At 40.2% G+C, this 13,230-nt stretch overlaps 1 protein-coding gene across 5 annotated transcripts in view; it reads right to left on the bottom strand.

Moving 5' to 3' along the window:
- LOC132379566 (kinase non-catalytic C-lobe domain-containing protein 1) overlaps nucleotides 1–13,230 on the bottom strand; it is a 154,117-nt gene that overhangs the window by 69,324 nt on the left and 71,563 nt on the right. For all 5 annotated transcript variants that reach the window (XM_059947624.1, XM_059947627.1, XM_059947626.1 and 2 more), the window contains 4 exons: nucleotides 9,508–9,579; nucleotides 9,317–9,378; nucleotides 9,073–9,231; nucleotides 7,464–7,541 (listed from right to left, as the gene is read on the bottom strand). In XM_059947624.1, coding sequence (XP_059803607.1) covers nucleotides 7,464–7,541; nucleotides 9,073–9,231; nucleotides 9,317–9,378; nucleotides 9,508–9,579 — 371 coding nt within the window. The remainder of the gene's footprint in view (nucleotides 1–7,463; nucleotides 7,542–9,072; nucleotides 9,232–9,316; nucleotides 9,379–9,507; nucleotides 9,580–13,230) is intronic.

A 13,230-nucleotide genomic window follows, 5' to 3' on the forward strand; every position in this document is an offset into this window, starting at 1 on the left:
TCATTACTTATTAAATGCAAGACCAGATTAAAAGATTGTTTACTCAAAGGGGGGAGGGGAGGGCGAGGGGAGCTGGCTGCATTTAGGGAGGAGAAACTGATTCCTTTCTGTTAAAGGGATAAAATTGTTTTAGTTGGTTTAACGACTGACTGAGGCAAAAGAAGGACATAATAGCAAATGTATGGAGGTAAGCAACGGGATAGTACATGTACATAATTCTTTTTGGATGCAATGCTGGTTCTGCAGCAGCTTGAGGGTAGTGCTTTTGCAGTGCTGAGCGGCATCTTAGTACGTAGTATTCCTAGACTGAGGAACTTGCAAAGGTCAGTGCTGTGTTTGGGCTTGGACTCAGAAGATGACTCACCTTGGAAAGCTCCCAAGATAGGAATGTATAAAAATACTGTTTATCATGTTCTTGGCGCATGAAAGCATACCACATATGACCCTCATCTGAGCAGTCACTCTTGTTAATTTAATCTTCAGAGCTCAGATACCGCTTTGGTTAATCTAGGAATACCACATTTCCTCAAAGGCAAATATTTGCTAACAAATTCAGCTCTGGTTGGTTGTGCTAAAATTGGTTTGTAATAGTTTTTATGCTTTTGTTTCAACCAAATTTCTGAAGTAAAGGGAGGCTTTCTAATAAATCTTTTACCAAAATATAGCAAAATGAACAGCATTTACTGCTTTAAGGTATGACAATGCCAGGGCTCAGATAAACTACGGCAAAAACTTTGCTGCTAGTATAAAAGCCAGCATTTTCTAAGTGTTTTTATTATTCTTTGTATCTGTCTCTTTCAATCTCCAATACTCCCAGCACAGCAAAATACAGGAAGTATTCTGGTACAAAGTAGATGGTCTCACTTGAGACCATCAAGAAATCTACTTGTCACCATTTTGTCCGTAAGATGAAACTCTCAATACCTCTTTTTAATGTAATGCTTTGACATTATTTACAATATTATCTCCCCATGAAAACTATCCATTTATATTTATTTAACACTTCTAGACCATAAGACCTAGGATCAGAATTATACCATTTGGCCCTTCTCGTCTGCTCTGCCATTCCATCAAGGCTGATCTATTATCCCTCTCAACCCCATTCTCCTGCCTTCTCCTTGTAACCTTTGACGGTCTGACTAATCAAGAACCTACCAACTTCCACTTTAAAAATACTTGATGACGAGTTCTCCACAGCAACCCATGGTGAACAATTCTATAGATTCACCACCCTCTGGCTAAAGCAGGGGTTCCCAACCTGGGGTCCATAGACCCCTTGGTTAATGGTAGGAGTGCTTGGGATAAAGAAGGTTGGGAACTGGGCTTAAGAAATTCTTTCTCGTATCTGTTCCAAATGAATGTCCCTCTGTTCTGAGGCTGTGCCCTTTGGTCCTAGATTCACCCAATATAGGAATCATACTCTCCATACCCACTCCATCCAGGCCTTTCAATGTTCAATAGGTTTGAATGAGACCCCCCTCCCACTCATTCTTCTAAACTTCAGTGAGTACAGGCCTGGTGCCATCAAATGCTCCTCATGCCATTCTATTCCCAGAATCATTGTCATGAGCCTCCCCTGGACCCTCTCTAATGCCAGCACATCTTTTCTTAGATAAGGGGCTTGAAACTGATCATAATGCTCCAAGTGTGGTCTGACCAATGTCTTACAAAGCCTCAGCATCACATCCTGGTCTTATGTTCTAGACCTCTTGAAAGGAATACTAACATTACATTTGCCTTCCTTTCCACCAGCCCAACTTTTAGAACAGCCAAACTTCAATGTATCCTACCACTACCGCAAGGTTAATGCATCATATTTTATTAAATTACATGAATTCTCACTGCACTTTGTATGTATTCAATTGTCTGCTTTACACACTCAAGTGTTGACTCATTTTGCAAAACAGCAATAATGTTGGAATCTATCTTCAGACACATTGAGGCAGAAACTTGGTTTGGTGGCAACTGGAAAGGGATGAAAATAAGTCAGTTGCTGGTTAAAGTCCACGGTCAGTGCTCATAGGGTTCAGAAGTATACACTTCATTTGAACTTAACATTAACCAATTAATGTAATAGAAATAAACTCCTTTTAAGTGCTCTGAAAAAAGAGATTTTGAATCTCTGCTTGTTCGGGGCACAGACAATTTTGAAAGAATCATGAGCTCCATCAGCAGGAATATAATGGTACTACAATACTTTAATAAACATGGTTTATTGATGGGTCTTGATTCAGCAGCAAGGAGGTCCTAGGCAACTGGAGTCCAAAGCCTGCTGAGAGAACATTAACACCAACAAGAAGCTAGAAGTTCACAAAGCTGCCTGTCAGCACGGACACACTCACACATTGAATTGTGGTGCTCCAGTGATTGTCCATGTTGTCCACCAACACCACCAGCTCATCCCAGTGGCTGAGCAGCTGCTGTCTAAATTGCACTTTGGATAATGTCCATCCAAGATGAACAGAGAACTTGATTTTGAGTAAAGAAATGCAGAGAACAGCATTAACCGTTATTTTGATCTCACAAAAAGCATTTGACTCTTACCATTCAAGAGACTGTGGAGCATCCATTCCAAATATGGCTACCTGCAGGCATGTGTTTTCATCTTTTGTCCAGTAAGTGACAGTAAGCAAGCTGAAATCTTCACCAGCTCTAGCCCCCAATCTCAATGCAAACTAGTCCCCAGCAGCAAGGTTGCTTGATCACCCTCACTTTTCTTGAGTTTTTTCAACAGTAGTCCTGCTTCTCACCTTCAAATTGCTTCTCACTCGCTAAACTACAAGACAAATGGGGAGTTGTTAAACCTACGTCACCCCCATTCTAGAATCAAGGACATCCCACCTTCAATCATTGTACTGCTGGAATTAGATAACATCTCATAGACGTATGTTCAGAGGCCAAGCTCCAAGTCTTCTCTGACCAGTTTAGTGAGCAGATGAGGGACTAGGCTCTGTGCCTGATGTCCATAAAACACAATCCTTGCACTTTGTGTCAATGAAGAAATTCGCCACAGTCTTCTGCAGCGTTAACGGCCTGTGGCTATCTGAGAAAAAAATACAGCTTGAAGATCAAGTCCTCAGCACAGGGACAAAACTCATGGTTTGTTGAGCAGCAGTGATCCTGCTTTCCCCCGTGGCTCTGCGCCATGAACTACTTAAAACAGACCTTTAAAGAAATGGATGTTTACAACAAAACTGTCTTGACTAAATCCACTGGTAGGAAAAATGAACCAATAGCAGCATTCTCTCCTACACCAATATCCCTCACATCGAGGCCTAGTTAGGCCCAGTCAGCCTTAGACACGGTCCACTGGACAATGGACGTTATCTTCATGTCCTACACTAGATGAACAAATGAGGTTGATCCCAGATTCATCATGGCTAGGGAGAAGTGGAACTGATTCAGCAACATTTTCAAAACTCCCTTGAAGAAGGGTAACATTTCCACCACCCCATGGAATTGCTGGCCCAGCCTAAATGCCAGAAGCAACACCCTACTTCACAAACCGGCAACCTGTATGCCCCTCAGGCACCTCCTCCCTGACCCCTGGCAGCCTGCAACTTCCACACTGGCCTCATCAGATACTTTCATAAACACACAAGTGGAAGAAAATCACCCTCAATCCCAAGGAGCTGTCTAAAAGATTAGATAGAAATAGAATTAGATAGAAATAAAAATGGCTGCAGGACTGGGAAATCAACCCAGCTACAAACAAGGGTTATGATGGAGATGTAGCGGTCAACCGAGAATTTGCTGTAAAGCTATTGCTCCAGCAGCTTGCATTACTCCTGCTTCTTCTAGTAGTTTCTGCCAACATAAATGGTGAGCACGCAATCTGTTCAGCAAAATAAAATAAATAAACTCAAATGGTAGGGCCGTACCAGACATAATATTCCCCTCTATTCCTGCCTCAGCAATACCAGATATACAGATATCTTTGTTCACAGAGGTGATGCTTGGTATTCTGACAGTTTAAATCTTGGGAAGCAGAAAACACAAATAATCAATCATATGACAAATGATGTGGACACCAAAATCTGCTTGCTGTGCCCAGCTTCCGTTCCCTAACACTACCCTTTGCCATATGTGCCCCGATGTGTCCTGGACAGCCAAACTATTCAAAAGGTTTGTCCTTCCACTGTTCCTTTGTACATTTTGTAAGAAAGTAACCAAGGAGGGTGTCCAGGGAGGGACAGCTCCTCTGGTGAAGGGGCTTGTCGTGTCCAATTTGGTGCAGTTCACCTTTGGTCCCCAACAGGCACCCAGCTCTGGCCTGTGGCTCCAAGAAGCCGTTTACATGCGACAGCGGCCACACCCCAGTACACCGCTTCGGCAGGTGGGCTAAACCAGGCGGGGGTAGCTGGCGGCCTCATACTCCAGTGAGATCGGGAAATGCCTGTCCTAGCAATGTGAAATTACCTCCGGCGGACAATGCCGATGAGATCCAATGGCCAGCAAGATGGTACTGCAACGCTTCATGGACAGCAACAGGCAGAGCAAGCCACAGAAGATGTCGAGGTCATCCACGGAAACCAAGACCCCAGTCTGTGACACTTGTTCGTAACGCTGGACCAGGACTTCTTGGGTCGAGAGTGGAACTACCCCAGTGCAATGGCCTTTTCACTTTAAAAACTCTCCCGCACTGGACAACCACTAATAGAATAGTCAAGCAGAGCAGGAATAAAAAAAACCCTCAGGAGAAAAACATTTTCAGTTGTAATCACTGCTATCAAGTGACAAGGCAATTGGAAAATAATTCTTACAGTTGTTTGCAATTTCTATGAGCAGGAACTGGAAACTCCTGTCCCTCCCTATTCCCACTCCCTTGTCATTTATGCTGGCTTCTGTTGTTCTACAGAAACCCAACTTGTTTATTTATTTATGGCCTTTGTTTGTTTGAAAGTGAATGCTGCTCTTTATTGTATTTAATCAGGAAGGAGCTCAGAAACTGGAACGCATTTGGCATGTTTAATTTCCTATGGTATAATTTCTAAAAATATTCCAACAGAGTCCAACCTCAGTAACTGTCCCAGATATTCACACAATGCCCCGTGAGACTGATGTACAGAGAATACTCGATGTGCTCAGTGTTATTCAGAGATGGTTAATTCCACCTCTGAAATATTCAGTGGTGCATGTGAGGCCTCTGCCATCCCCAGCCGAAAGTACACACACAAGCTTTATTAGGTTTTGTGAAATCTGCATGACTTAAAGGAGATGTTCCCAAATAGTTCCTACTGCAGGAATCCCACCTCATTCAGCAACACAATGTACCCATCGTGAGAGAAACTATGCCAAATAGTCTAGGGCTAGTTGCCGACTGTCACCCAGTTCCCCTTAACTACTGACCAGCCCGTGGACCCTGTTTCTAATCCTCCCACACCTTTCTCCCCAACAACCTCCTTTCCACCCTGCCTGGAAACCTGCCAAAACCCAGCCTTTCTGCTTTCCTTTACATGCTTTGCTCTGGCATGAGCTTTGTACGCTGTGAGCTCCAACAAATTTCTCATACCAGCCCCATGACAAAAATGGCCAAGAGCTCAGTAAATGGATTTTGTGTAACAAGTCTTCAATGATACCACTCAAGTTCTGGGCTTGACCTGTCCACAGCAGTGCCACAGGTAATGCACTTCCCTTAGCTGCTCCATGGTCTTCACACATCCACGATGTCTCCTATGAATTGCCAGGGTGTAGGTGGTTGATCAGATAGAAAGGGCGATGTTAACGTACAAGAGGAAGGATAAGGTACAGGGTAAATGTTAGGGAAACAGATTGATAAGCTTGTTCTGATAGCTGGTATAGACTTGATAGATAGATACATACATACTTTATTGATCTCAAAGGAAATTAATGTACACAGTATCATTACATGCACAGATACCTGTACGCAAATATTAGAAGAGAAGTAAGAAAGAATAAAAAATAAGTTACCTCAAACAGTCTAACAGAAGGGGGTCATCACTTCCCCAGCTATAGGTTGACTCATTATAGAGCCTAACGGTAAGGATGATCTCATCTAGCGCTCTCTGGAGCAGTGCAGTTGTCTTAGTCTAGTACTAAAAGTGCTCCTCTGTTCAGTCAAGGAGAGGCCTGGATACTCCAAAGAACCTCAGTCTCCTTCATCAGACTTGATGATCTCCTTATACGTCATAAAAAGTACTGCATATATAAATGCAATATGTCTGTGCTCAACAACTACTGTTTAACTGTGAACTGTGATTAATGCTCCAAGGTTTCTCACAAGCCTAGACAGAGGAAATATTACATTGAATTCTGATAAAAATTGCTCCCTATCGGATTCCTCCCACCATCTGTCAGTTATGCCAGTTTTCACTGCACAACTCCATTTAAGCTGGAGCTCTTTTGAAACATCCAGAGTTTTACTCTCAATTCATAAATGATTTTCATATTTATGTAAGTAATATTTATGTAATCATTTAAACTGTTGCTTGTACAATGGCTTTGATTTATTTGTGATTCCACCAATCGTCATGAAAGGCAAGAAATGTTACTTCCTTTACAGGACAGGTGGTGTGTAAGTCTGAGAGCAGACTTGTGTGGGAAGAGGCTCCTCACTTTCAAATGAGCATAAGACGAGCTTCTTGGCTGAGAATTTTCACCACTTTTGGGAGTGGTGCTATTTTTCGGCTTCATCTTCAAACTTTTCCCATCTTCTAACATCCTATGTTGTTGCTACAAACCACAAGATGCAGAAGTCAGAAACTTTGTGAAAGTTTCAAATATTGTATCAAAATTCATTTCTTTGGTCAAAGAGAAAACTGCATTTCAACAGCCAATCAGGACACTAATGCCAGCTCCCCGGATCTGTGATCTGCCAATAAGTGACGCTGATAAACTTATAATTTGCGAATGAGCTCAAAATCAGGTTCCACAGGCCTGCAATTGCCTGATCGCTGCTGTACTAATATTCCTACCTGGATATAGAGTAGCTGAGTGGGAAGATCAGTGCAAGTGAATGTAATTCCAGTGGAAAACAAGTATTGCAGTAACACTATAGAGATACTGATTACCACTACATTAAAATCAGTAAGGCAAGATAGCTTGCAGAATCTCTCTGGCCCAAAGAATATGCTCAGAAGTGAAGATGAGTGGTTAATAGATGATTTTGAGTCTAAAGCTGGCCCATTAGATTTACTTCCCCAAAGACAATGATTTTTTCCCCCAACAAAAGTCTAGGAGTAGAATTAGTCATTACTTGAAATAACTTCCTCAGTCTGCAAATTGTCAGCTATGAATTAAATCAAAATCAATTTTCTAGTCCGCTCGATTAATAATTAAGCCTCAATACTGTCATATCCATAATGCTATTTCAAACATCACATAGCATTGCTCTTTGCATTCTTGAGCTTTATCAACTCTTGCAATGGTACACTAGAAATCAAAGGCGAGCTTTCTAGAACACACACTTAAAGATGGAACTATTAATTAATCAACAGAAATACCTGCAGAACACAGTTCCTCAGCAAAACTAAAACCTCTCTGCTGTCAATTCCTCGATTTATGAGGTATTCATTGCAAATCTGTAAAAATTTAAAAAAAGCATCAGTATAAGATTTTTTTCTGCTTCAATTTAAAATTTATATGCATGTTCCAGGAATTGTGACTCACTAGCAAGCCATAATTTTTCCCATATAAATTTAACTTTAGCTTATTTTTCTTGCCAAGCTAATCTCTGTAGGTCAATTGTAAAAACAACAACGAGAATGAGAGGGTAAGAAAATTGTGATCAGTAATTCCAACAATTATTTAGCTCACATTTTACATAGAGTCTTACAGTCATAGAGCACTACAGCACAGAAACAGGCCCTTTGGCTTATCTAGTCTGTGCCAAACTATTATTCTGCCTTGTCCCATCAACCAGCACCTAGACCATTGCCTTCCATCATCCTCCCATCATGTACTTATCCAAATTTCTCTTAAATGTTGGAATTGAACCCACATCCATTACTCCTACTGCAGCTTGTTCCACACTTGTGACACCCTCTAAGTCAGGAGTTCCCAACCTGGGGTCCACAGACCTCTCAGTTAATGATGGGGGTCCACGGCATTAAAAAAAAGAAGCTTGGGAGCTCCTCCTCTAAGTGAAGGATCCCCTTCAATTTTTCTCCTTTCACCCTTAACCTATGAAATCCAGCACTAATCTCACCCAACCTCTGTGGAAAAAGCCCGCTTCAAAAATCCTATATATATACCCCTCATAATTTTGTATACCTCTATCAAATCTCCCCTCATTATCCTATGCTCCAGGGAATAAAGTCTTAATCCAGTCAACCTTTCTCTATTAATTCAGACACCTCAAGTCCCAACGATGTCCTTGTAATTTTTTTGAGTGAAGAACTGCCTTGGGATATTCAAAACTCAATGAATACACAAACCCAAGTTAACATAGAAATTCACCTCAAAAATTTGTGCCAATTGGATTTTGTTCTAGGAATAGCAAAAATATGTTGGTTAACCATAGTTTAAAGGCCTCATTCCCACTCATGGGTCTTCCACTTTAAATTATAGTATTATTACTCTGTACGTGTGCCCCTCTACTTGTTACATTATATTATTTAACGCTCAATTCTTAAGAGCACTAATATATTTTAGTGTGTTGAGATGATATAACAACTTACTGCCTTCGCTACTGCTCAGTAATGGCTGTAGAATAGCTCAGATTTTCAGACAGAAAATAGCAGACCTTTTATTGCAAACATTATACAAATAATATCTATTTTTTTGTTGAGCTTTTATCATCATTCAAGATGATGGTATTCTTGATTAAACTGAATATCCCTGAATGTCTCCAAAGTCTAAATACTTAGCTTCTATTAATCTCAAACTGACAAAGCCTGGAAGTTAGATCACAAATGCAAATAGATGGTGGTGTAGAACCAATGATGGCTTCATTACAACTGCACAGCTTGGAATACATACATAGGAACTGCCAGGAAAAGGTACTGATAGAAATTGAGGAATTTATTTTTAATGCTAATTAAGATACAACTTTGGTGTAATTTACTGAAAAACAGAGACTGCTGTCCAGAGTAATTGAACCGACATTTATACCTTGAGTGCATCTGTAATCGAAGGCCTTTCTGCAGAATTCCTCTTCGCCATATCCAGCAGCAACTTCTTGAGATTTTTGGACAAAGGTAACTTTTGATTCACTGGAGCATTGAATTTCGCAGCTGCCCACAAAATGGCAGCAACTCCATAAACACAGACCTGTGGAGAAAATATTTTCATTCAAAAGATCTGCAGGCCATTCATATGATTAAATATAGAAACATTCTCAGTTTAATTAACAAACCTTTTCAGTAATAATTCCATGCTTTACATATTCCGGTGCCAGAAAGAATGAATCCAGGTTTCCTAAGGCAAAAGAAAGCATATCATGATCAAAGCTCACAGTAGCTGTGATACTATTTATTACTTTAGTAATAAATTTAGTAACTGATATTATTTATTTTCTTATTCAGAACAAAAAAAAGTGTGCCATACCATTGTTCACTGATGATACAAATAGAACTTCACCACTAGAATTAATGTACGCAGATTCCAGACATAAATACTCTAAAAAATACAAAAAATGAATTACCATACTGTTACTAATATCTACTTATTATTAATTTTAAAGTTTAATAACTCAGGTGGTGTTGAGAGGGCCTACAGGATTGAGGTATGTAAGATGAAAGAGCTGATTGTGGACTTCAGGAAGGGTAAGACGAAGGAACACATACCAATCCTCATAGAAGGATCAAAAGTGCAGAGGGTGAACAATTTGAAGTTCCTGGGTGTCAAAATCTCTGAGGATCTAACCTGGTCCCAACATATCGATGTAGTTATAAAGAAGGCAAGACAGCGGCTATACCTCACTAGGAGTTTGAAGAGATTTGGCATGTCAACAAATACACTCAAAAACTTCTATAGATGTACTGTGGAGAGCATTCTGACAGGCTGCATCACTATCTGGTATGGGGGGTGGGGGGCTACTGCACAGGACCAAAAAAAGCTGCAGAGGGTCGTAAATCTAGTCAGCTCCATCTTGGGTACTAGCCTACAAAGTACCTAGGACATCTTTGGGGAGCGGTGTCTCAGAAAGGCAGTGTCCATTTTTAAGGACCTCCAGCATCCAGGGCATGTCCTTTTCTCACTGTTACCATCAGGCAGGAGGTACAGAAGCCTGAATGCACACACTCATCGATTCAGGAACAACTTCTTCTCCTCTGCCCTCCAATTCCTAAATGAGCCTTGAACCCTTGGATACTACCTCACATTTTTTAATATATATTATTTCTGTTTTTTGCATGTTTTAAAATCTACTCAATATAAGTATACTGTAATGGACTTATTTATTTTCCCTCTCTTCTATATTATGTATTGCATTGAGCTGCTGCTGCCAAGTTAACAAATTTCACGTAATATGCCAGTGATAATAAACCTGATTCTGATTTCTTCTGAAATTGTTAACTGTCCATTTCACAATTAGAATGATGTCACAACTACGTACCTGTCATTTAGCATGTGCATTGGCTAATTCTGCAGTTGAAGTGTCATACGAGTGTTGTTTTATTATGCTGATGCTATTATAAAGTTTAAGGGAACATGAGGGGAAACTTCTTCACTCAGAGGTTGGTGATAGTGTGGAATGAGCTTCCAGTGCAAGTGGAGCATGCAAGCTCAATTTCAACACCTAAGAGAAGTTTGGATAAGTACATGAATGGTAGGGGTGTGGAGGGCTAAGGTCACAGTGCAGGTTGATGGGAGTAAGCAGTTTAAATGTTTCAGCATGGGCTAGATGGGCCAATTGGCCTGTTTCTGTGTTGTACTTTTCTATGACTCTGTGACATCAAAGACTACATATTAAGCGGTAAAGCATATTGGTAAGCAAATTAATAGATGCTGGAAAATGAGACTGAAGACCCAGAGAAATGTTTTGATAAAACAAGGAAAAATTTAAATGTGACACAAGAGTTTCTGTAGATGCTGGAAATCTTGAGCAACACACACACACACACACGCATGCACGCACACACACACAAACAAAATGCTGGAGTATCTCAGCAGGTCAGGCATTATCTAAGGAGGGAAATAAAAAGCTTTGTTTTGGGTTGAGACCCTTCATCAGGATTGAGCTAAAAACTGAATGAGGAAAGGCAAAGCCGTGAGAAATAGTGTTTGGAACCTAGATGATGAGCAAATTACAGAATATCATAATTTGATGAAAGGAAACAAGGACAGCTGCATTTAAGTAATTGTATAAAAGTCTGGTCTTAACTCCTAAATAATACTTTATGTCACAGTGTAATATTGTGACATGGGATCAGGGAAACTTGCCTGCCTGGATTCAGAATTGGCTTGCCCACAGAATGCAGAGAATGGTAGCAGGTGAAGCATATTGTGCCTGGAGGTCAGTAACTAATGGTGTTCTGCAAGGAACTGTTCTGGAATCCCTGCTCTTTGCACAGTTAACAAATGACTTGGATGAGATGATGGAGGGGTGAGTTAATAAGATTGCACTGGACATGGAACTTGGAGAATTTGTACATGGTACAGAAGGATGCCATTGGTCACAGCAGGATATAGACAGCACTGAGTTGGGCAGAGAAGTGGCAGATGAAGTTCAGAAAAATGTGAAGAGATATACGTTGGAAGATCAAACTTAAAGGTAGAGTACAAAATTAATAGCAGGGGTCTTAGTAATGGAGGAACAGAGAGATCTTGTGGTGGGGGGGCAAGTCGATAAATCCTCTAAGTCATCTTGTAAGTTGATAGGGTGGATAAGAAGGCACCTGGTGTGCTGACCTTTATTAATTGGGGTACCAAGTTCAAGAGTCACAAGGCAAAGTTATAATTCTATAAAACTCATGTTAGACCACAGTATTGTGTTCATTTCTTGTTGCCTCAATGTAAGAAGGATGTGAAAACTTTAGAGAGATTGCAGGATGCAGAGGAGATTTACCAGAATGCTGCCTAGATTACGGGGCTAGGGTTTTTCACTTTGGAGCAATAGAGGATGAGTGCTGACATGTCAGAGGTGTATAAGATTATGAGGGGCATTAATAGAGTGGACAGCCAGCACCTTTTCCCCACGGCAACACGGGCCAATACAAGAAGACATCTGTTTAATATGAGTGGAGGAAAGGTTAGGGGAGATGTCAGAAGATGTTTTTTTTAAACACTCAGAAATTGGTAGGTGCCTGCAATGTGCTGCCAATGATGGTGGTGTAGGTTAATGTCAAGGGTGACAGATGACACATATTGTTCATAATGGAGACTGTAAATTATTCCACATAATTCATAATTACTGTCCTTGTGTTCACTTTAAGAGAGTGCCTGACGTAATGACTTCAGTGTAAGGTGACTGCGTTTGGTTTGTTCGTAATGGAAGTAAAGGGCTCCTGCTTTTGTTAAGCAGTTAAAACAACTTAGTGTGTTTTATTCACTAAGTCCTATAGTAAAGTTGATACAAAAAGTACATTTAAAAGACACATGGATGTAAGAAAATGGAGGGTTATGAATTGTATAGGAAAGAAGGGGTAGATTGATAGTGGAGTTGATTTATATTGATCGACACATCATTTAAAGGGTCCATATTGTGCTATACTGATCTATGTTCCAATTTTACACAGAATCTACAGATACCTAACCCTTGGTTCTATTAAACTATTTATCATGTCAATTTCAGGAAAGAGTTAAAAGGCAAATGTGTCCGACAGTTATCAAATGTAATTTAATGGAGAAGGATCTGTTAGCAATACACCTGGGCGATAAAGCAGAGCAGAACCCTTCAAAGGAAATAATAAAATTCTACTTTTCATTTCAGTTCCCTAAAAGGCTGAAAATAGCATCATTACACTAAAAAGATGTACTCAGTGAAACCATAAATCAGAAGCCACAGGGGCAAGAAACCCACAAAGCGTAAATCAATGCACTGAATGAAAAATAAAACATGGAAAACAAGGAATCCTTCAGATATTCAGGAAGGAATTTCTATACATTAAGACTGGGAAGAATAAATTCTAAGGCTGAATCACATCAACCACTCACATTTCTCTCTTTAGATCATATTCATTTCTCCCCTATGATATGTCAGGAAAGTTGGTATCAAGTGTAACTAGACCTTGTTCTACAAACATGTAAGTTTAGATTTCTTAACACTTAAAATTTTTTCTTTTCAAAATTAAAACCTGTTTTATGCAAATTCTCAAGAAACAGTTCTGC

The sequence above is a fragment of the Hypanus sabinus genome, chromosome 22 (genome assembly GCF_030144855.1).
Source record: "Hypanus sabinus isolate sHypSab1 chromosome 22, sHypSab1.hap1, whole genome shotgun sequence".
In the NCBI taxonomy this organism is placed as follows: domain Eukaryota; kingdom Metazoa; phylum Chordata; class Chondrichthyes; order Myliobatiformes; family Dasyatidae; genus Hypanus; species Hypanus sabinus.